This window comes from Pistacia vera, unplaced genomic scaffold (genome assembly GCF_008641045.1).
Source record: "Pistacia vera cultivar Batoury unplaced genomic scaffold, PisVer_v2 Contig40, whole genome shotgun sequence".
Classification (NCBI taxonomy): Eukaryota; Viridiplantae; Streptophyta; class Magnoliopsida; order Sapindales; family Anacardiaceae; genus Pistacia; species Pistacia vera.
The window spans coordinates 2,754,007-2,777,092 of record NW_022196224.1 but is presented as its reverse complement, the minus strand read 5'-3'; the positions used below and the strand labels follow the sequence as shown (position 1 = coordinate 2,777,092).

The window sequence follows — 23,086 nt, the reverse complement described above, 5'->3', positions numbered from 1 at the left end:
AAGAGGGCACATGTAATGTAAGCATAATTATGTTGTTTGTTCGTTTTAGTGTTAAGAAATATGGCAAACTCTTTGTCCCACCTGTCCTTTCCTTTCTTTAATTACACTGACAATCCTAATATTCACTTTCAATGAAAAGTTGAAACAATAAAAACAAGGAATCTGAAAGGCACTCTAATAATGAGAAAAAAAATAAAATAAAAGAATTATAAATCAGATTTAGCTTTCATTTAACTTGCTTTAATAAAGTATAACATTTGAATTTTAAAAAGAAGCATATATTGAGATTATAGTACTGTATCATGAATTAATATCACATTTTCAGATAATAATTTTAAATAAACTGATATAATTTTACTTTATATATATATATATATAATACTTGTTGAAATTTCTTACTAATTTTACTAGTATGAGATAATGTGACATAGTGAGAGAGAAAAATAAGAAGGGAAGTGGAACACGCGCAGGAAGGAGCGTGGGTGGGAACAGAAAAAGAAGAAGAAGATCTAAGTTTTGTAATTTAGAGAAGCAGAAGTGTGTCGGTGAATGAAGGTCTGGTCCTACTCATTACCAAATAGATTCAGATACTGATTCAACTACCCAATCAAATTTTAAACAAAATACCCTTCTTGTCCTTTTTTTCTTTATTTCCACTTTTCTCCCTCCCTCCCTCCCTCCTTTATTTATGCATATCTACTTTCCACTTAAAATATTATACACCTTTTTATTTTTATTTTTTCTTTATTCTTCTGGGAACCATTTCCAAATGGATGCTGATACCACCACCACTCTATTACTAATCAACCAATTAACTACATTTTTCAAATAATTTAATTAATCTCTTCATCTAATTACTTAGACTGTATTTTAATTATCACACACTATCATTTATTTAATATTTACTAAAATTATATTTGTTGAATACTATAAATTATTATAACATTTTTAATTAGAGTAGATGCAGTGCAAATGTTGGGTGATATCTTTTCTTTATTATTATGGTTGTGTTTGTTTTATTATTTATATCTTATCGTATTCAAAATATATGTTTGTTTCATTACTTTCAAAATCTAATTCAATTCTATTCAACTTAGAATATTTAGATTTTTTTAACCCCTTAAGTTTGTTAACTTAACTAAACACCCCAAACAATGAAAGTTTATAAATTGATAAAAATAACCCTACCTATCCACATATTCCCGACAGCTAGTGGTCGACTGCCAGCAATTAATGGGTGGGTGGAGATGTTTTTGTTAATTTTAAAACTTTTATTGTAGAGGGTGTTTAACTAAATTAACAAATATAGGGGATTAAAAAATAATTTTTCCAAACACATTTTCAAATTCAAATCTTATTCTCGTAATAACAACACAACTCAATTTCTTTCAAAAATATTACTCAAAATAATAAAACAATACTATCTTGAATTTGATTAGTACATGACTAGTGGAAACTTGTTAACATTTATAATTATAACCTTTAATTTATCTTCTCTCATCAATTCTTAGAGAAAACGTAAAAGAAAATAAAACTAATGTAGTAATCAAAATAAACATCTCATAACCCCAAGGCTTGACTTAGCGGTCAATAAAGTTTGCTTCCTTTATTGAGTTCTTGGGTTCAAACTTTGGGGCCACCCATCACATTGTGATTGGGCTTATGAGGTGTTCAATGGATCTCGATAATTAGTTGAGGTACGCGCAAATTGGCCTAAATAACCCGGTTACCAAAATAAATAAATAAATAAATAAACAACTTAGTGAACATGGATATATATATCAAATTGAAGGTAACATGACATCTTCATGTCATGGTCCAACTGGTTTTATTCAACTTGGACCTATACTATTCTCCATGCCATGATTCTTATAAATTCATAAAATTTATACTCCATAATACAGATTTATGAAAATTGCTTAGTTGGTATTGAAAATTAACTAACTCTGTTGATGCTTGATTTTTACACCAACTATTCACACGTGCAAAGTGCTAAGCTGACTTAGAAATTACATGTGAATAAAAAATGCAATGAAGTAAATGGAAGATTATTTTTAAAGTGGTTCAGATGCTTAAAGAGAATCTACATCCACTGTTATTTTATTATTCTCTGACTTTTTTTCTGATATTGCTTGTAAAGCATACAAAAATAGAGAAAATGCTTTGTTTACAGAGAAAAAAATAATAAAGCTCAAATGTTTGCCTAGCTCTCATATACCCAACCAACCCATTTTTTCATGAAGAGAAGTGCACATTTATACATCTTTGAGGTCAATGTAATGAGTGCTTTTGCAAGTTGTTATAATACGTGGGGACCACTCCTTAATCCTTGTCTTAAAATGGGATAGGGTTGATATAAAAATATATCTTGGAGGCGGTTTGGGATGATGATAGCTAACACCACCTTATCTTTAAGTGCTTGTTGAACTCTGATTGGTGGTGCTAACATCAGTGTGTATTTTTGGCGCAACAGAACTCCCCAAGTTTTATTATGTACTCCAAAAACTCATGTCTTAGATCTAAATGGCTGTGGCATTATAGGCTACAATCTTGAACTGAAGAGCTCGAACTATGCCTGGCATAATCGGGTGCTGAGAGCTAGGACTGCGATCTGAGCGCCTGGGGCGATCCGAAGCTGAGCGCGATCTGATAATTGACATAAAATTTCTAGAAGATGAATTCCTGAAGAGAGCCGATGCCAGAAGCCCAAACACACGACTTAGAGGCCTTAAACGGACAAGCCAACTTAAAACAACCATAACTTTTGATCCGGGAGGAATTTTGGAGCTCGTAAGATATCCATGAAAATCTTGTTTTGAGCTCTACATCGTGGTAGTAAGGGAACCTGGTTGGGACCATTTTCGGGGCCAAAATCCATCATTTTGGCATATTTCGGGGCTGTTTTCAGTTTTCTACGCGTTTTTTCTAATGTTGGTAGCTGGTCGCGATCTGATAACTGAGAACTGATAGCAATTTGAGAACTAAGAATACGACCTGAGGCTGTTCGCAATCTCAGAGCTGATCGCGATTTGAGAGCTAAGAGCTAAGAGCTGATCGTGATTTGAGAGCTAAGAGCTGATCGTGATTTGAGAACTAAGAACTAATCGCGATCTGAGAGCTGAGAACATGATCTGAGGCTGTTCGCAATCTTAGAGCTAAGAGCTGATAACGATTTGATAGGGGCTTAACCTGAGAGCTTGAGGCATGCGATCTGAATGATCCGTAACGTGCGATCTCAAGCAAATGAGCGAGTTTATAAGCTCAATCATAAAACATAAGAAGCTCGATCTAAGAGCATAAAGAGCTTGATCTGAGATCATATGGAGCTCGATCTCAGAATTCGAGACTTTTTGTGATCTAAGAGTTTAAGGAGTTTAATAAGAAAATAGAAAGAGTTCGATCAGAGAGCGTGAAGCTTGATATGAGAACATAAGAAGTTCGATCAGAAAGCGCAAAGGTTGATCTGAGAACAGAAGAAGTTTGATCAAAAAGCGCGAAACACTTGATCTGAGAACAGAAGAAGTTCGATCAGAAAGCGCGAAGCTTGATCTATCAGCACTCGGCAGCATGATCTAGATGATCTGAACGCGTGATCTCAACGATCTTGAACGCGCGATTTGGATGATCTGAGCGTGCGATCTGGCCACTCGATCTGAGAGCTCTGACACGTGCGATTTGCGATCTGGCCACGCGATCTGAAGCTAAAGATCAACGATTTGAAGCTGAAGATCAGAGCGATCTGAGTGTGCGATCTTCAATCTGATCTAAGAGCTCTGACGTGTGTGATTTGCGATCTGGCCATGCGATCTGAAGCTGAAGATTAGAGCGATTTGAAGCTGAAGATCATAGTGATCTTCGATCTGACCACGTGATTTGAAGCTGAAGATCAGAGCGATTTGAGCGTGTAATCTTAGATCTAACCACGCGATTTGAAGCTAAAAATCAACAATCTGAAGCTGAAGATTTGAGCGATCTGAGTGTGTGATCTTTGATCTGACCACACGATTTAAAGCTAAAGATCAGTGATTTGAAGTTGAAGATCAGAGCGATCTAAAGCTGAAGATTAGAGTGATTTGAGCATGCGATCTGCAATCTAAACGCGTGACTAGAGAGCTCTAATGCGTGCGATCTGCAATCTTACATGCGATCCGAGAGCTCTAATCTAGAACATGCTTCAGTATTTTGACGAAAACTTGAGTTTTAAACCTCGTAGTAAGATGATTCTTAGACCATTGAAAAGCTAACTCGAAGGGCTACAACTCTTGTGTTTATCACATCGCTAGATTCATCCTTTATCTTGCTCAGGTCTCCACATTAGATGATGTGAAGATTTTGAGGCTTGTTGGAAAAACATGGAGAGTTGATGTGAATCATGCACTTCTTCTAGCGCCAAACCGTTGATGCTTGATTTTGACAGCAGCGATTCACACGTGCAAAGTGTTAAGATGGCTTAGAAATTACACATGAATGAAAAATACAATGAAGTAAATGGAAGATGATTTTTAAAGTGGTTTGGATGCTTAAAGCGAATCCTACGTCCATTAGAGAAAATGTTTTGTTTACAGAGAATCAATGTTTGCCTAGCTCTCATATGCCCAACCAGTCTCTTTTTCATGAAGAGAGGTGCAAGTTGTCATGACATGTGAGGATCACTCCTTAATCATTTTCTTAAAGTGGGATAGGGTTTATATAAAATATTTCTTAGAGATGGTTTGGGTTGATGACAGTTAATACCGCTTTATCTTTAAGTGCTTGCTGAATTCTGTTTGGTGGTGCTGATATCAGTGTGTATTTTTGATACAACAAACCCTAACTATGAATTTGTGTTAAAATAGATTAAACCAATTCTAAATATCAATTTTCCCTTTAGGATCCGAAATAAAACTCTTATCATAAACAAATTTTACACTCAATTCCTTAAATTAATGAGTAATGCTACAGTTACCGACGGGTGTGCACCGAATGACGTGGCAAAATCCTGACCGTTGATTCATTATAAGTTAATATTAATCAACGGTCAGGATTTTACCACGTCATTCGGTGCACAATTTCGGTATACACTTTTCGGTAACTCTATCATTTTCCTAAATTAATTACGGAAACCTGATAAAATGCCAACAGCATCGGAAGGGAGAAAATTGTAATGAACTCTTTGTTAATACAACATTCTTGGTCAAAGGAAAACAATTGACATGGTATGGACCATATGGTATGGTTGGGCTTCCATATAAAAGTGACACTGACGCTGACTCAGAAAATATAGAACGAAATTGATCTTTTTGTTTCTCAGTATCAGTTTGCCTGCCAACATGCGGAGGGAGTGAGAGTGCAACTCTTCAACGACACATAAAACAACTCCAACAAGAAATGATGAAACTCGTCTCTTTCCTACATCGCTCCAGAAAACCCTTTCTTCAACTCAAATTTCTATCTTACTCAACTCCACGTCTAGACCCACATCAAACCGTTGCTTCAATTCCCCTTTTTTCTCTTCTGGGCATCTGCAAAAACATCTTTTCTCTGAAAAGAATGCATGCTCTGCTTATTGTAGACGGCTTAGCTGATGACGTTAAATGTAACACTAAACTGGTTAGCATGTATGGTTCTTTCGGCCATGTCAAGTATGCTCGTCTGGTGTTTGATCGAATGCGAGACCCAGATCTTTATTCTTTTAAAGTGATGATGAGATGGTACTTTTTGAATGATTTGTACAAAGAGATTGTGGAGTTTTATAATAGTATGAGAAAATGCGTCAAAGAGCATGATAATGTTGTGTTTTCGATAGTGTTAAAGGCGTGTAGTGAATTGCGAGATATTGATCAAGGGAGGAAGGTGCATTGTGAAGTTGTTAAGGCAGGAAGTCCTGATGATTTTGTGTTGACGGGTCTTGTCGACATGTACGCTAAGTGTGGAGAAATTGATTTTTCTCGTCAAGTGTTTGATGAAACAGTCGATAAAAATGTGGTTTCATGGACTTCAATGATTGTGGGGTATGTACAGAATGACCGTGCACGGGAAGGATTGATTTTGTTTAATCAGATGAGGGAAGTATTTATTGAAGGCAATCAATTTACATTAGGGAGCTTAGTTACCGCGTGCACAAAGTTAGGGTTTTTGCATCAGGGGAAGTGGATTCATGGGCATGTGATCAAGATTGGTGTTGAACTTAATTCTATCTTGGTGACGGCTCTTTTAGATATGTATGTGAAGTGTGGGGACATTAGAGATGCTAGATCGGTTTTTGATGGACTTTCCACTATTGATTTTGTATCGTGGACAGCAATGATTGTTGGATATACTCAAAGAGGCTATCCTGACGAGGCTTTAAAAGTGTTTACAGATGCGAAATGGGTTGGAGTTTTTCCCAATTGTGTTACCATTACAAGTTTACTTTCAGCATGTGCACAGCTGGGGAATTTGAATCTGGGAAAGACATTACATGGTCTTGGGATTAAACTTGGATTTGAGGATCCAACAGTGTTCAATGCTCTAATAGACATGTATGCCAAGTGCCACATGATTGAAGATGCTCGTTACATATTTGAGACAGTTTCGGACAAGAATGTAATTGCCTGGAATTCAATCATATCTGGGTATTCCCAAAATGGGTATTCATATGAACCACTTGAATTGTTGCATAGAATGAGATCAGATTCTATCACACCTGATGCAGTCACATTGGTGGTCATCTTCTCAGCTTGTGCTTCACTTGGTACTTTCCAAGTTGGTTCTTCTCTTCATGCATTCACCATAAAAGAGGGCCTACTATCATCAAATGTCTATGTTGGCACTGCCTTATTGAACTTCTATGCCAAATGTGGAGATGCTGAATCTGCTCGTATGGTTTTTGATGACATGGGAGAGAAAAACACTGTAACATGGAGTGCAATGATTGGTGGCTATGGAATGCAAGGGGATGGTAGTGGGTCCCTTGCACTTTTCAGTGATATGTTGAAGGATGAAGTGCAGCCTAACGAAGTAATCTTCACAACAATTTTGTCTGCCTGTAGTCATACAGGGATGGTTGGGGAGGGCTGGCAGTATTTCTATTCAATGTGCCAGGACTTCAACTTTGTGCCTTCCATGAAGCATTATACGTGTATGGTTGATCTATTGGCTCGTGCTGGCAGGCTGGAAGAGGCCTTGGACTTTATAGAGAATATGCCTGTTCAACCTGATGTTAGTTTGTTTGGAGCATTCCTACATGGATGTGGAATGTATTCAAGGTTTGATCTTGGGGAGGTGGTGATTAGGAGAATGCTACAGTTGCATCCTGATAAAGCTTGTTATTATGTGCTCATGTCTAACCTGTATGCTTCTGATGGAAGATGGAGTCAAGTTAATCAAGTGAGAGAGTTGATGAGGCTGAGAGGTTTGAGCAAGTCCCCTGGGTGTAGCCAAGTGGATTTGGATGTTGCTGATGATTTGTCATGTTCTAGGGTGGCATCTGTTGCTTAGTTGGGTTCAATAGATCTTACTCACCAAGCTGGAGTTAATTAGGTGTAGCTATTGTTGGAGTTGGGCCTAACTCCTCACCCAAAAGACCTTATTGAGTGGGAGGATTGCCCACTCTTATAAACCCATTAGCTTGAGCGTGCCTAGTCGATGTGGGATCTCCAACACTCCCCCTCACGGTCCAGCCCATATGGTCCATTTGCTTATGAATGGAGATAGTTTGGTAGCTCACCGCTGGTGAATCACTTAGCTCAAATGGCGCTGACTCTGATACCAGTTGTTAGAGTTGGGCCCAACTCCTCACCCAAAAGGCCTTATTAAGTGGGAGGATTGTCCACTCTTATAAACTCATTGGCTTGAGTGTGCATAGTCGATGTGGGATCTCCAACAGCTATTAAAGCGATTCAAAGCTGTAAAGCTTACAGTCACTAACACTATAGAAGATTATTGAAGGGAATTTGTTATGGAATGTTTCAACTTTCAACAAGTTTGTTCTGCTATGAACTTTCATTGGACCAATGCTGGCGTTCTCGACGAATGTGCCTGTGACTGTGTAAAGATAACGGATTCATGCACACCAGCATCTGTGGTATGCACAACAACAACTGATAATCATCCTAAACCAAACTAACCATTAAAGTTTTAATTATGCTTGCCATCAAATTGTGCTCCTTCAACTTACAATAGAAGGGATCTCTCTTTTCTGTGGTATGAACGGAATAATCGTGTATTCCATCAACATTGCAGCTTTCGTAGAGAGATTGTGTTGGTTATATGTGATTTAGTACAAGCCAAAGTTTAGGGTTTAACGCCCAAGTATGAAATCTCAATTCAGTTTCGTTTGATATGATATTTACCTGACTAAATTTTTGAGAGGAACTTGTGTGCTCTTTTTGTGTCATTTGCGGTTTTTGTGAATGTTTTCCATATTTTGATTGAGATTTTTTGTCTTCTTTTGAGATATGCTCTTGTATCTTTGTGCATTGATTTGGTCGCATTTATTTAATTCTTAACTTTATATATATATCTTTGATTAGAGTTCACTGTTTTTCTTTCAATAGGAACACAAAGCATGAATGATACATGGGGTACGTCAGTGACAGTTTTGTCAATTAATTAGGAATCAGAAATCACGGACTTCTCAGTACGTTTTGCTTGTCTCGAGTGGGAAGCAACAGCATAAAACTCTTTCCAGCAGCAGAGAAATGCTACACATCCAGCTACTCTATCCTTGCACGTAATTTTCACTTACAAATGTCAGAATATATTTAGTCATCCCTGTCTAGGTCTATGTAAATACCATAGTACAAATGAAAGTACTGTACATCAGAATAAGACCGACCTAATCTGTCTTCTGTCATCGTTGCTTTGATGGAGACTTGGGAGTAACCAGGGGTGCTTCCATAACCTCAACATACCATTCATAAAATGATGAAACCGAGTCAAAACTCTCTGTGACAACCACTCTACCTATGATTTTGGACGATTCCTGGGAAAGAATGACTAATCAGAAGAAAGAAGAAAGAAGAAAGGGGAGAGATTACTGCTATTGGTCTTTCCCAAAGCAATCGCCAGCTTGCAGCTGTAAGTGACTGTTTCTTTCTGTGGGAGATACACTATTGTCAGCCACCAAACCTTTTCTTTTGGTGTATTAAAATTTTCAAGTTGCCAAAATTCTGTACATTTCCTTGGTCTCTGAAATAAATTACCACCTCTAAACCAATGAATTCTCAGTATCAAGCTCAATCCTACTGTATCCAGGGACCTTCCGTAGATCATAACCATCCATAACTGATCTCACCTTCCCAAATTTATTCCAGTTTCCTTCTTCGGCATATATATTAGATAATATAGTATAGTATCCAGGATCGCTTGTACTAATATCTGAAAGGTCTTTTTCAATGATGTTAATCATATCTGTTCTTTTGTGGATTCTGCACCCGTTAAGAAGAGCACTCCAAATGCTAGCGTCAGCAGGGAATGGCATCGAGTGGATCATTTGATATGCTTCGTCGATATAACCAGTGCGGCTTAGAAGGTCAACCATGCAATCATAGTGTTCTGAATCTGGCTCAACTCCAAAATCCCTCATTGCGTTAAAATATACCTTCCCTTCTTCCACAGAACCTGAATGACTGCAAGCCCATAAAATGTTCATGAAGGTAACTTCATTGGGTTTTATTCCGGATTCTAGCATTTGCTTGAAGAGTGAGATGGCCGCCCTTAGCTGACCATGCATTCCATAACCCGCGATCATGGCACTCCAGGATACCACATTCCTCTCCGACATGCTATTGAAGACTCTTTGAGCCGTTTGAAGGTCTCCAGACTTTGCATACATGTCAGTTAGTGCTGTATCAATATAAATATCCTTCCTTATGCCATAGCAAATGAGCATCTGATGAACCCATTTTCCCTTTTTAAGATGACCCAAATTGGAGCAAGCTTGAAGTACACCTAAGAAGGTCACTTCATCCATCTGAAGACTGTTCAAGTACATTTGACGAAAAAGATTGATTGCTTCAACTGAAAAGCCATTTTGGGAGAATCCACAAATCATAGAATTCCACGTTACAACGCTTTTCTGTTGGATCCCATAAAATACTGTGCATGCTAAATTCACAAGACCACATTTGGAGTACATATCAATCAGTGAATTCTGGACAAATTCATCTGAAAATTCTCTTTTAATGATGAAACCATGTATCTGAAGCCCAAGCTGCAAAAAACCCACATTTCCACAAGCGGACAGAGAACTTGCCAAACTAAATGAGTCTGGCATTAGACCCTGTGCCTGCATCTGGGCAAAGACTGCTAATGCTTCCTTCAACAATCTTTTATGAGCATATTCTGACATGAGCTTATTCCACGATATGATATTCCCTTCTCCAAGTATACGAAGAACCTTCTCACATTTTATCAATTCACCACATGCAGCATAAAAGTCAATCAATGCTGGCCCCAAACAATCAGACTCGGATTCCATATCTTTTCTAATAATATGACAATGAACCGACTTCCCTTCTCTAAGCCAGGCTAACCCTGCACATGAACCTAAGATAGATAACAAGGTTACTGAATTGGGTTCCGCTCTAACCTCAAGCATCCTAACAAAAACATCTAAAGCTTTTCGAAAATAACCACTTCTGTTGTAGCAAGAAATCATTGCTGTCCATGAAGTAGTACACCTTTTCTTCAACGTGAAAAAAACCTTCTCAGCACTTGACAAATCATTACATTTACTATACATTACAATAAGAGAATTACCCAATGGTCCATCAATCTTAATCTTCCTCCGCAATACGTGACCATGAACAGAACTCGCTAGTCTCAGAAAACACAATTCGCCACAGGCCTCAGCCACACTAAGCATCGTCACATAATCCGGCTGAAGACCTTCAATGATCATTAGACGAAGTATCTCGAGTCCTTCATCAACCTTCCCATTATTAACACAACACTTAATAATGGAACTCCACGAAACCACATCTTTCACAGACATTTTATCAAACACTTTCCTTGCATCGTCTAAACAGCCTATTTCACCGTACAAACAAACAAGTGAAGTCTCAACAACATCATCATTATCAAATCCACACTTGATTATCCTTCCATGAACCTTTCCACCAATAACCAGATCACCAGAACCAGAACAAGCTCTCAAAACCGATGGATATATGAAGTTACTAATAGGGCCGTGGTTGCATATCATTTTATGGTAGAGTGAAATGGCTTCTTCAAAGAGATTGTTCCACACATAACACTTGATGAGTACAGCCCACATGAAAGAATCAGGTTTTGTGAAGGTTTCAAAGACAAGTCTTGAAGATTGAAGGGTACCCATTCGGGCATAGGACTCAATAAGCCTACTGGAGGCAGGTGGGTCACTGTGAAGGCCAGTGACCAAAAGGTGGGCATGGAGTTGAGTTAGAGTTCTTAAGGTAGTGCATGACCTGAACAAGGGCAAGTAAAGGGTCATTAGTTTTGTTTGTGGTCACCAAAGTCGGTATTCGGAGCCTGTTTAGAGAAGACAAAGCTTTGAAGATTTCAGAATGATATTATTTATGATCGAACTTTGAAACTGGCTTCTATTACAGACTTCGAATTGGCAATGCCGATTTACAAAATTCAGATCCGTTAACCGAAATATTGTTGTTTTGTTGTTCTGTTTTTATTTATATATTTGAAAAACATTCTATTGGCTCCTTAAAATTCTGGCCAGGACTCTAGATTTCATAAAAATGATTTGCTGCATTACAAAATAAATTATAGATTTCGGCGAGCAAATTTCAGGCACTTCATCCTCATTATAATAAATGAACTTTTCCTACTTGGTTTTACCCATCTCAAGTTTACAAGAGGCTCCATCCTCCCCAAGAAAAAAATAAAAATAGAGAGGAAGATATAGGATATACAAGAATCAGTATCATATACAAACCAAAAGGTACTGTGAATGACTACTCCGAATGAAAATTGAAAACAATACTTAGAATCGTGTGCTTTTGCGCTCTGGTCCTTTAAAGCTCACAAGCATCGTTCACTTAGGCTCCTCATCTTCTGGATCCACGGGCACTTCACGACGAGGCCTGTTGTACTTCTCACGCAGCTGCTTGGTTGGGATTAGGACTGGCAGCGGACCGTGCCATGCGAAGGCCTGCAAAAATTTGTGCCCTGTCGGTCCACCAAATTTGAAGGCTTACAGTACAACCTATTATATATCCTGCCATATCTTGGGCCGTAGTATGTATCGCCTCCCATGTTTTGTAAAAATATTTTTTATATTATATTTAGTGATATTTTATATTTATATTAATTAAAAAAAATATAATTATTACTAAATATAATAAAATAATAAAACATGAAAATATTAATTAAATTTTAACATTTTTATTACTTATAATTATAAATTACAAATATAAACTTAAAAATTAAAATTAAGAATTATTAAACATATTTATTTTTATTAATTTCTAAATTCTTAAAATATATTTAACTGTAAACATAGATTAGTATTTTATTTAAATTTTTTTTTTTTTTTTTGTGCCGTGCCAGTTCATGTGCTTTTTTCAAGCTTCCACAGCACAACCTGTATAATCGTAAACCCGACACGACTCATTGTCAACTCTAATTGGGATGAAATGTAGAGTTGTATGCCTGCATCCATCCAATAAAATAAAAAGGAAACATATGGATGATCGAACCTTCCCGTATATGGATAAGTATTAAGTACAGCCCGCGTTTAATCAAGAAAAAACCTCTGGGAACATGTTTCATGATTTTCAACAATAATTCTACTAACCGTGTCTGGTTGTTCAGGGGCTAACAAATTATCCTCAGGAACTAAAACTCTTTGCAGCAGCAGAAAAACGCTACAAGTCTAGGTACTCTATCCTTTTGCACGTGGTTTTTACTTGTCACAGAATATATTTACTCATCCCTGTTTTAGGTCCATGTAAATACCATAGTACAAATGAAAGTACATCAGAATAAGACCGACCTTTGATGGAGACTTGAGTAACAAGGGGTACTTCCATTCCATAACCTCAACACACCATTCATAAAATGATGTGTTATGCCTGGGAAAGCAAGGACTGACGTGGGAGGGTCACGTGGAGGATGACCTGCTCCCCTCAGAACATCAAACACACGTCAGGCCTACCAAACGATATGAAGCTCCCACGCGTCCATTTCCCTGCTATAAACCGTGCGAAGTCAGTTTAGGAAGAAGGTGATGGGACATAAAGCCGGATTATATCCTGACAATCACACCAACCCAAGATTTAATGATGATTACACGCTTCAGCTTGATATAAGAAGAAGAAGACCCCTTCATTAAGGGGATTCGACCATTTTTTACAAAAACTCTCTCTCTCTCTCTCCTGTAAACAACTCATTTATTTTTTTCTAAACCTCTTGTAAGTCAGTCCGCTGTTGCGACCTGACCCACACTCACTATCAATACAAATCAGTAGACGTAGGGCTTGCTACCTTAGCATCCGAACCACTTTAAAAGTTCTGATAGCATTCATTTCTCTTTACATATTCATTTTTACGTGTGCTTTTTGATCAATCAACGTTGCACACGTATTGATTAGTTGGTGCCCAAAATCTCGCATCAACATGATGAAACCGAGTCAAAACTCTGTGTAACAACCACTCTACCTATGATTTTGGACAATTCCGGGGAAAGAAAGACCAATCAGAAGAAAGGGAAGAGATTACTGGTATTGGTCTTTCCCAGAGCAATCGCCAGCTTGCAGCTGTAAGTGACTATTTCTTTCTATGGGAAATACACTACTGTCAGTCATCAAACTCTTTCTTTTGGTGTATTTAAATTTTCAAGTGCAAATTTGAAAATTTGCTAAAATTCTGTAAATTTCCTCACTCTTTGAAATATATTACCAACTCTAAACCAATGAATTCTCAGTATCAAGCTCAATCCTACTGTATCCAGGGACCTTCCGTAGATCAGAACCATCCATAACTGCTCTCACCTTCCCAAACTTATTCCAGTTTCCTTCTTCGGCATATATATTAGATAACATAGTATAGCATCCAGTATCGCTTGTACGAATATCTGAAAGGTCGTTTTCAATGATGTTAATCATATCTGTTCTTTGGTGGATTCTGCACCCGTTAAGAAGAGTACTCCAAATGCTAGCATCAGCACGGAATGGCATCGAGTGGATCATTTGATATGCGTCAGCGATATGACCAGTGCGGCTTAGAAGGTCAACCATGCAAGCATAGTGTTCTGAGTTTGGCTCAACTCCGAAATCCCTCATTGCGTTAAAATAAACCTTCCCTTCTTCCACAGAACCTGAATGACTGCAAGCCCATAAAATGTTCATGAAGGTAACTTCATTGGGTTTTATTCCGGATTCTAGCATTTGCTTGAAGAGTGAGATGGCCGTCCTTAGCTGACCATGCATTCCATAACCCGCGATCATGGCACTCCAGGATACCACATTCCTTTCCGACATGCTACTGAAGACTCTTTGAGCCGTTTGAAGGTCTCCACACTTAGCATACATGTCAGTTAGTGCTGTGTCAATATAAATATCCTTCCTTATACCATAGCAAATGAGCATCTGATGAACCCTTTTTCCCTTTTTAAGATGACCCAAATTGGAGCAAGCTTGAAGTACACCTAAGAAGGTCACTTCATCCATCTGAAGACTGTTCAAGTACATTTGACGAAAAAGATTGATTGCTTCAACTGAAAAGCCATTTTGGGAGAATCCACAAATCATAGAATTCCACGTTACAACACTTTTCTGTTGGATCCCATAAAATACTGTGCATGCTAAATTCACAAGACCACATTTGGAGTACATATCAATTAGTGAATTCTGGACAACTTCATTTGAAAATTCTCTTTTAATGATGTAACCATGTATCTGAAGCCCAAGCTGCAAAAAACCCATATTTCCACAAGCTGACAGAGAACTTGGCAAACTAAATGAGCTTGGCATTAGACCCTGTGCCTGCATCTGTACAAAGACTGCCAATGCCTCCTTCAACAATCCTTTCTGAGCATATTGTGATATGAGCATATTCCATGATATGATATTCCCCTCTCCAAGTGTATGAAGAACCTTCTTACATTTGCTAAATTCACCACATGCAGCATAAAATTCAATCAATGCTGGCCCCAAATAACCAGACTTGGATTCCATATCTTTTATAATAATATGCCAATGAACCGACTTCCCTCCTCTAAGCCAAGCTAATCCTGCACATGAACCTAAGATAGTTGACCTTGTTACTGAATTGGGTTTCGCTCTAACCTCAAGCATCCTAACAAAAACATCTAAAGCTTTTCGAAAACAACCACTTCTGTTGTAGCAAGAAATCATAGCTGTCCATGAAGTAGTACATCTTTTCTTCAACGTGACAAAAACCTTCTCAGCACTTGACAAATCATTACATTTACTATACATTACAATAAGAGAATTACCCAATGGTCCATCAATCTCAATCTTCTTCCGCAATGCGTGACCATGAACAGAACTCGCTAGTCTCAGAAAACACAATTCGCCACAAGCCTTAGCCACACTAAGCATCGTCACATAATCCGGTTGAACACCTTCAATAATCATCAGACGAAATATCTCGAGCCCTTCATCAACCTTCCCATTATTAACACAACACTTAATAATGGAACTCCACGAAACCACATCTTTCACTGACATTTTATCAAACACTTTCCTAGCATCGTCTAAACAGCCTATTTCACCGTACATACCTGCAAGTGAAGTCTCAACAACATCATAATTATCAAATCCACACTTGATTATCCTTCCATGAACTTTTCCACCAATAACCAGATTACCAGAACCAGAACAAGCTCTCAAAACCGATGGATATATAAAGTTACTAATAAGGCCGTGGTTGTATATCATTTTATGGTAGAGTGAAATGGTTTCTTCAAAGAGATTGTTCCACACATAACACTTGATGAGTACAGCCCACATGAAAGAATCAGGTTTTGTGAAGGTTTCAAAGACAAGTCTTGAAGATTGAAGGGTACCCATTCGGGCATAGGACTCAATAAGCCTACTGGAGGCAGGTGGGTCACTGTGAAGGCCAGTGACCAAAAGGTGGGCATGGAGTTGAGTTAGAGTTCTTAAGGTAGTGCATGACCGGAACAAGGGCATGTAAAGGGTCATTATTTTTGTTTGTGTGCACCAGAGTCAGGATTCTGTTTAAAAACTGAGGTTAAGTTAGAGCAGTGCCTAGAGAAGACAAAGCTCGGAAGATTTCAGAATGATATTAGTCATGATCGGACTTTGAAACTGGCTTTCTATTACAGAATTCGAATTGGCAATGCCGATTTACAAAATTCATATCCTTGTACCGAAATATTGTTGTCTTCTTGTAATTTTTGTTCTCTTTTTATTTATAGAGTAAACGATATGTTTGCACCCAAGGTTTGGCAAAATTCAATTTCCACCCCTGGTTTCATATATTGCAAATTCCCACCCATAAACCAGTACCAATGGTAATTTTTAGGTTCCTAAAAAGGTTGTAATCTTTCACTAGGTAAGCATTCATTGAGTATCCTATAGAGAGAATCCAGAGAATTGCTAGCTTAAAAAGGGTGTTCGTCTAAATTTTTTATTCTTAATCCAACTATAAAATACTATTACACAATGACTATTTCTCATATATATAAAAATAATAAGAATCATTTTCTAATGAACCGAAAAGCGTGAAGATGTTCTCTAAATATTATTACTACCAAAAATACATATATAAATCCACATTAATTCCTTCATTGAGATAATATGTGCAACCCTCTCGCCAGCTTGACGTCTCCCGACCGCTACAATCTAATACCTACAAAAATAAAGAAAGCAACGGGGTGAGCTATAAATGTTTAGTAAGTAAATCAAATTTAACTATGCTCTTACTCTGCTGTCCTCGTTTTTGCTGTATTGCTTCTAAATTTCTGCTTGCTTTCTCTCTTTATTCTCAGGCGTACTACTTAGCAGTCTTCTATTTTTCTCAAATCTTTCTAAATCTTTCTAGTGTTGTGATATTCTTTATCATTTTATTTCTCTTCTCTGCTAGATTATATCTTTCTGTTTCTTTCTCTACTCAACAAGTCACTAAGTTTCTTTGCTATTTGTCATATTTCTAATTTCTATTCTTTTCTAGCATATATCTAATTTCTGTTCCTTTCTTGTATATCTCTAATTTTTTTTCTATTCTTGTAGGCTTCTATTTTCTTTTCTTCTCTATTTTTATGGGCTTCTATTTTCTTTTCTTGGCTAGTAAGACACGCAATAATAAAATAAACTCTTTAATCTATGCATAAATGCATAAAATGCAATGTACATAAAATGTCTGATGCATATGCAAATGATCATGTTTGTATTCTTTCTGAAAATTCTTTTCTAATTCTTTATGAAATTTTTTTCCTTTCTTTCTGAAATTCGTTCTGTTTTCTATTTCTTATTCTATTTTTCTTTCTTTTTCTTTTTCTGTATTCTGTTCTGGTTTGCTGATCAGACTAGGTTGAGGCATGGATTTGGAACCATGGCCGTGTGAGTGTATTCTGAAATTCTTTCTGGGTATAGTGCTCATCCACATGCATTTTTAACGGCTTGTACAAATTTTGTTTTCTATTCTGAGGCCGCTCACTGATGGCAGCGTGCATGTGGGAAACTTCTGCATCTCTGTCGCCACTAACTAACACAGCGAATGCTCACAGGTTGCCCATTGCAACAGCCCTCTGAAAACATGCTCTGTAAATCTGAAAAATAACTAGCTAGACATTTTCCAATAATTTTAAAATTTCTGAAATACATGTTATGCTATGTCATGTATTTATATGCTGTCTATGCATGATCCCAAAATACGTGTCTGACTCTAGCATGTATTCTATTAATTCTAAGGCTTTTATTTCTATATTTTTCTGGAAAGCCCAAAGTTCTATTCTAGTAACATGCTTAACTTAAACATTTTCTATTTTATTCTTTATTTCTGAATTCTATGCATCATGTGTACATACGCGATTCTATAATTTCTACATAATTCTGTAATTCTTCAATTCTATCATGCTATGTAAAATGTACACGTACACAATTACATTATCTCTCACAAATTCTACTCTTCTATAATTTTATTAGTGAGGTATTAAAACGGCACAATTCAACCAGGGAATGAATTCTACATTTTGGGCAATCTAATTTCTTCTATAAAAATCTATGCCACAAATAGTATTGTGTAAGTCTACTAACTTGCCTAATATATATATATATATCAAATAACCATGTCATCAAACTACTCTCTAAATTTCTAATGTTACAAACATGCTTGTACCACTTTCTAAATACAAATTTTAATGCCATAAATTTACATTCTAATATGGCCATCAACATGTTATACATGCCCTTCTTTCTTCTTTCTTTTGGCTACATTCTATACATTAATCTATATTGCCATATAATCATTGTAAATACAATCTAACATATGCACAAAATATACTTTGGCTAAATTCTAATTTCTTTCTAACATTCTTAACTAAACTTTTGGCCAATACAACATATTTCAAAATCTTCTAGTATAATTTATAGCTTGTATATATAATAAGGCATGATAACTTACTCATACCAATCAATTTCTAAAATGTCATGTATTTAATTCATAAACCAAACTTTTATTTCTTTGATGTTTCTTTTGATATCTAAATTGGGAAAACTTTCTATTCTTTATACAATAAAATCACATTTCATATTGTTTATAACAATCCAAAACAAGAAACAACAATTCCTATTGGCCAAGCCATTCTTTGAATGATCCTTCTAATTTCAAGTATACAGCTTGACAATTTATTGTGGCATATTGTAATATATATATAATCAACAATTTTACTATCATCAATACTACACTATTGCAACAATTTAATATGCAATTTGCCATCACTTTTCTAAAGTCATAAGTTTCAAAACCATAATTCAATGATAAATACAATCTGCATTCAAACTAATGCTAAAAGTTCAAGCAACTTGAACCATACACAAAGGCCATTCTTTATTGAACTACATAACCAAGTGTTATTCTAAATTTTGGCATAACAAAATGCACTCTTAAACACTTAAACTTATACTTCGTCAAGTCTAATACACATTTAACATCAATTCTTTCATATCAACAATATCTTATACAATATTGATAAATTCATGAGAATTTCTTTTTGAATTTCATCAAACACTTTACATGCACATATAAATACATGGCTGGCGACACCTCCACATCTCTCCAAATACCTTAAAGTTGGAAGGAAATTCAACAAAAACTCAGCCCCTATTTTGGCCGAATAACACTTCCAAATTCCAACATCAACTCTTCAAATTTCATCCAAGGTTCAACCAAACATCACATCTACATAACTACTCATCTTGGCTGAACTTCTACACATTATTTTCCATCAAACAAGCATCTAACAGCCAATACTTCTTATCATACATCATACACAAACATCAAGAATCAACTTACACATATACTACTCAAATTAAAGCTTAGATTGGGTTTACTTACTTGAAATTTGTACAACACTAATGATTCAACTCCTTTGCTAAATTTTTTTCCTCTTGGACTAAATCATGTAAAAACATAAAATTCAAAACTTAAAGCTTAAATACACACTTTTGTGCTAGAATCTTACCTTTAGATGCTTTAGGATGAAAATCTACAAAAATTAAGCTAAACCCTATGAATTCTCTTTGAATTTGATGAAGAAGCTTGAGAGAAAATGGATGAAGGTGGCGTGCTCAACAGATGAGAATGGCTAGGTTTTGTCAATTGAAGCCTATAACTAATAAAATAATATATATATATATATATATAATATAATATAAATTTATATATATATATTATATATATATATTAATATATATACATATACATATATATATATATGTATGTATATGTAAATTGAACTGAAAAGGATTCCTGTCCAGTTAAGGACCAAATACCTTATTCCCCTCCCCCCACGACCCAGCTGGTACGCCCAGTCTGAATTTATGCATGGGGTTGACAGCCACGGTACTCGAACCCAAGCACTGGAGATGGAAGTCTGGCTCTGATACCATATAAAGCAGGATCTTTAAAACGATCTTTAAAACACAAAGTAATTGAATGAAGATAATAAAATGAATGAAGTAAATGCAAAATATTTGAAAGAAAAGTCAAGTCAAGTCAAATATTAAAGTAAAAACAATATAAATGAATGAATGTAAATTGAGTCAAAATAAATTGAATGTAATGAAGAAACTTACAGTCTTTATTGCTTTGATGATTTGTACACGAGAGGAAACTTTCTCTCTCAAAGTGTTTGAAAACTTAAAACTAAAACTTTTTGTGACTTCTAAAAACTTTCTCTAAAACTTGTTCTAAAAAACTTCTAAAACTTGACGCTTACAACTGAAGTGATCTCTATTATACTACAACAGACCGGATTTCAAAAACATTTGAATCCGTTACATTAATGCAAAACAGGAAAAAGATAAAGTTGTTGATAAGTGATGAGCTGTCTTGGATACGTGTCTTGATTATTGATCTGCTCTGGAATGCAGACAAACTGATAAGGTTCATAAAAGTTATCTTGAAAAGTCTTGCTTGTTGTCAGGGGAGCTTGACAAAGTGTGTCTTGAAATTGTTGAAAATCTTTGCAAAAGCCACGTGAAAGGATTGCTTTGAAGAAGTCTTGAAGTCTTTAAATGTTTGCAAAAAATCTTGACAACTTGTCTTCTGGGCAAGAGATAAAGTCAACTTGGAGAAGAATCTTGTCAGCGCCGAAATTTTGAAATTTGAGACTTGAAATTATTGCAGAAGTTGAGTCGTCAACCTTTATTGAATTCATAATTGATCTGGTTTGGAACATGACAAATAGTTCATCCTCATCTTGATCGCTTGGTGATTTGGTGCTATCCGAGTCTGCTTTTTGGATGTTGAAGATCCAATAGCCATAATAATTTGTCCATATCTTGAGGGTTTTGACATTGAGCCAACTCAGCAAGGAGTCTGGATTTTTGAGTCAAAAATGTTGATTGTTGTTGAGGCTGACATAACTGTAGGTGTTGAGAGAGCCACACTTGCACAGCTGGTGGACTAAGATTTGGATGGAAAACTAGGCCACCATTAAAGAAATTTTCTTTGTAATTCTCGGAATTTGGAGGAGGAGAGTATGATGTGAAATTGCCAACTCCATTATCCAAGCAATTAAGAAGTTGCTGGAAAAGGCTAGCAAAGGGTCTTCACTGTTGTTGAAATTTTTGTAAACAATAGATATCCTTCCAAAACTGAGGGGAAAGATTTTTTCATTTAAACCAAAAAAATTAAACCATTGTTGAAACCATTTTGGAAATGTTTTTGGAAGTTTTGTCAAAAATAAAAAACAGGAGTGTGTTGTGAGTTAAACAGAAAGTATGAAACCAAGCTTTTTGATAATCTTTATAAGAAAATTCTTGGGGAATGAAGGATTGAGAAAATGGGCGTCTTTGATAAATTCCAGTTCGCCAGTCTTGAGGTCTTAAAACCTTTAATTTTGCATTTTGAAAAGAAATTCTATTGGGATCATTTCTATCAGGATTATGGTAATTTCTATTGAATCAGTATCAACTAGAATAAATTCATAAAATGTTCTGTTTTTATAAATAATCAGGAATAAATAAAAAATCTGGAGGGAAAATTTTGATAAAGTTTCTTGCATAGTTTGTCCCCAATATTCGGGTTCAACAATGCAAATTGATTGAGTTATATCTTTTTCAATGTATTGAAAAGTGGGATTAATGTCAACAGGTTTTGATGGGGAAGGTGTATAGGTTGGTGGTATGGTAAGGGCTTGTTGGTAGTTTCTTGGTGGAGATGAAGAAACAGATTCTTCATCAAGAAGAGTATACGGTTTGGTTGGGTGATAATATTTTTCTGTTGGGTTTTGATCTTGATTGTGAAGGTTTTGTTTGTGGGTAATAGGTTGTTGAGGTGGTAGCATCGCATACGATGCCTTTGATTTTGGATCGTTTTTAGGTTTGATGGGAGTGCCCATCTTTTCCTCACTCTCACTCTTTCCTAATAAATTTGTGTCCTGAAAGTTTTTGTGATGAGAGAGACAATTAGAAAAACTTTTTGATTTTTGCATTTTATCGAAAATATAATTTTGAAACTTTTGAAATCTTAATGCAAAAAGTTGAAACAAGTTTTTGTAATGCAAGCATCCAAAATTTTGTGATAATCGAGCCATTCTTTGGTAGGGACAATTTCTAGACTCTTTAATTGGTATAGTGTTTATCTTAGATATTGAAATATTTTTAATTTCTAATATCCTTTATTAATGGTGGATTGCAAATTCAAATGTTACTTCTTGTCCTAAATATTGGTTGTAATTCCTTTATTGGTTACACTAAAAGGGTAAATTTGAGAGATAAAGGTGTACCTAATATAACGTCTTGATCTAAATCTTTTGCTAAAATAAAAGTACTTTTAATACAAAAATTTTGTATACAAATATGAGCATTAGATCATTTAATAATGTTTAATTGTTGACCATTTGCTCCATATAATCTTTCTTTTGTCTTTTCATATATTTGTTGGAATTAATCCTTCTCTTATACAGTTTTGATCTGCTCCAGTGTCTACAAAGCTTGTGTAATAATATCTAATTCATGATAATATTGATTAATGTAAACATGCATTTTGAAATTGAATTCTTGAGATTTCATTAATGAATGCTTCTTCGGTTTCTTTTATTCTACTTTTGAGGTGATGGTTGTCCTATAGTTTCTTTTGAGGCTTTTAAACATAATAAATCTGTTTTGATTTCAATATTATCGTTTTGTAATTCTTTAACTTGATGTTTCAGAATATTGATTTCTTCTTGTAAATCACTTAAAGTAACTTGTGTGGGTTTGTCAAATCTTTTTAAATATCTTTTAAGTTATAAGAGTCTACATCTTTTTGTTTTTCTTCGGATAAAATTAATTCTTTGAGTTTTAATAAATATTCTCTTTTAATGTCTTCATCCTGTATTTTGTCAATATATCTAATAAAAATTCTTTTGATTTGGTGATAACATTTATTGACTTAGGTCTAGATGTTGATATCATATTTATTGATTTCATTG

At 35.8% G+C, this 23,086-nt stretch overlaps 3 protein-coding genes across 3 annotated transcripts; 1 reads left to right on the top strand and 2 right to left on the bottom strand.

Moving 5' to 3' along the window:
• The first annotated feature begins 5,367 nt into the window (after nucleotides 1-5,367).
• LOC116141667 (pentatricopeptide repeat-containing protein At2g03380, mitochondrial) lies at nucleotides 5,368-7,458 on the top strand. Its single transcript, XM_031427148.1, has one exon. The coding sequence runs from the start codon at nucleotides 5,368-5,370 to the stop codon at nucleotides 7,456-7,458; it is 2,091 nt and encodes a 696-aa protein (XP_031283008.1).
• Nucleotides 7,459-9,090: 1,632 nt separating this feature from the next.
• Nucleotides 9,091-11,523, bottom strand: LOC116141720 (putative pentatricopeptide repeat-containing protein At1g69350, mitochondrial). The gene has a single exon (XM_031427203.1). The coding sequence runs from the start codon at nucleotides 11,432-11,434 to the stop codon at nucleotides 9,170-9,172; it is 2,265 nt and encodes a 754-aa protein (XP_031283063.1). The 5' UTR covers nucleotides 11,435-11,523; the 3' UTR covers nucleotides 9,091-9,169.
• A 2,058-nt stretch (nucleotides 11,524-13,581) lies between these two features.
• LOC116141715 (putative pentatricopeptide repeat-containing protein At1g69350, mitochondrial) lies at nucleotides 13,582-16,293 on the bottom strand. Its single transcript, XM_031427199.1, has one exon. It carries the CDS (start codon nucleotides 16,125-16,127, stop codon nucleotides 13,863-13,865), a length of 2,265 nt encoding a protein of 754 aa, XP_031283059.1. The 5' UTR covers nucleotides 16,128-16,293; the 3' UTR covers nucleotides 13,582-13,862.
• Nucleotides 16,294-23,086: the final 6,793 nt, after the last annotated feature.

Bases quoted from the DNA above. Each gene is read 5' to 3' on its own strand.
- LOC116141667 (XM_031427148.1), top strand. From the start codon at position 5,368: ATGATGAAACTCGTCTCTTTCCTACATCGCTCCAGAAAACCCTTTCTT.
- LOC116141720 (XM_031427203.1), bottom strand. From the start codon at position 11,434: ATGACCCTTTACTTGCCCTTGTTCAGGTCATGCACTACCTTAAGAACT.
- LOC116141715 (XM_031427199.1), bottom strand. From the start codon at position 16,127: ATGACCCTTTACATGCCCTTGTTCCGGTCATGCACTACCTTAAGAACT.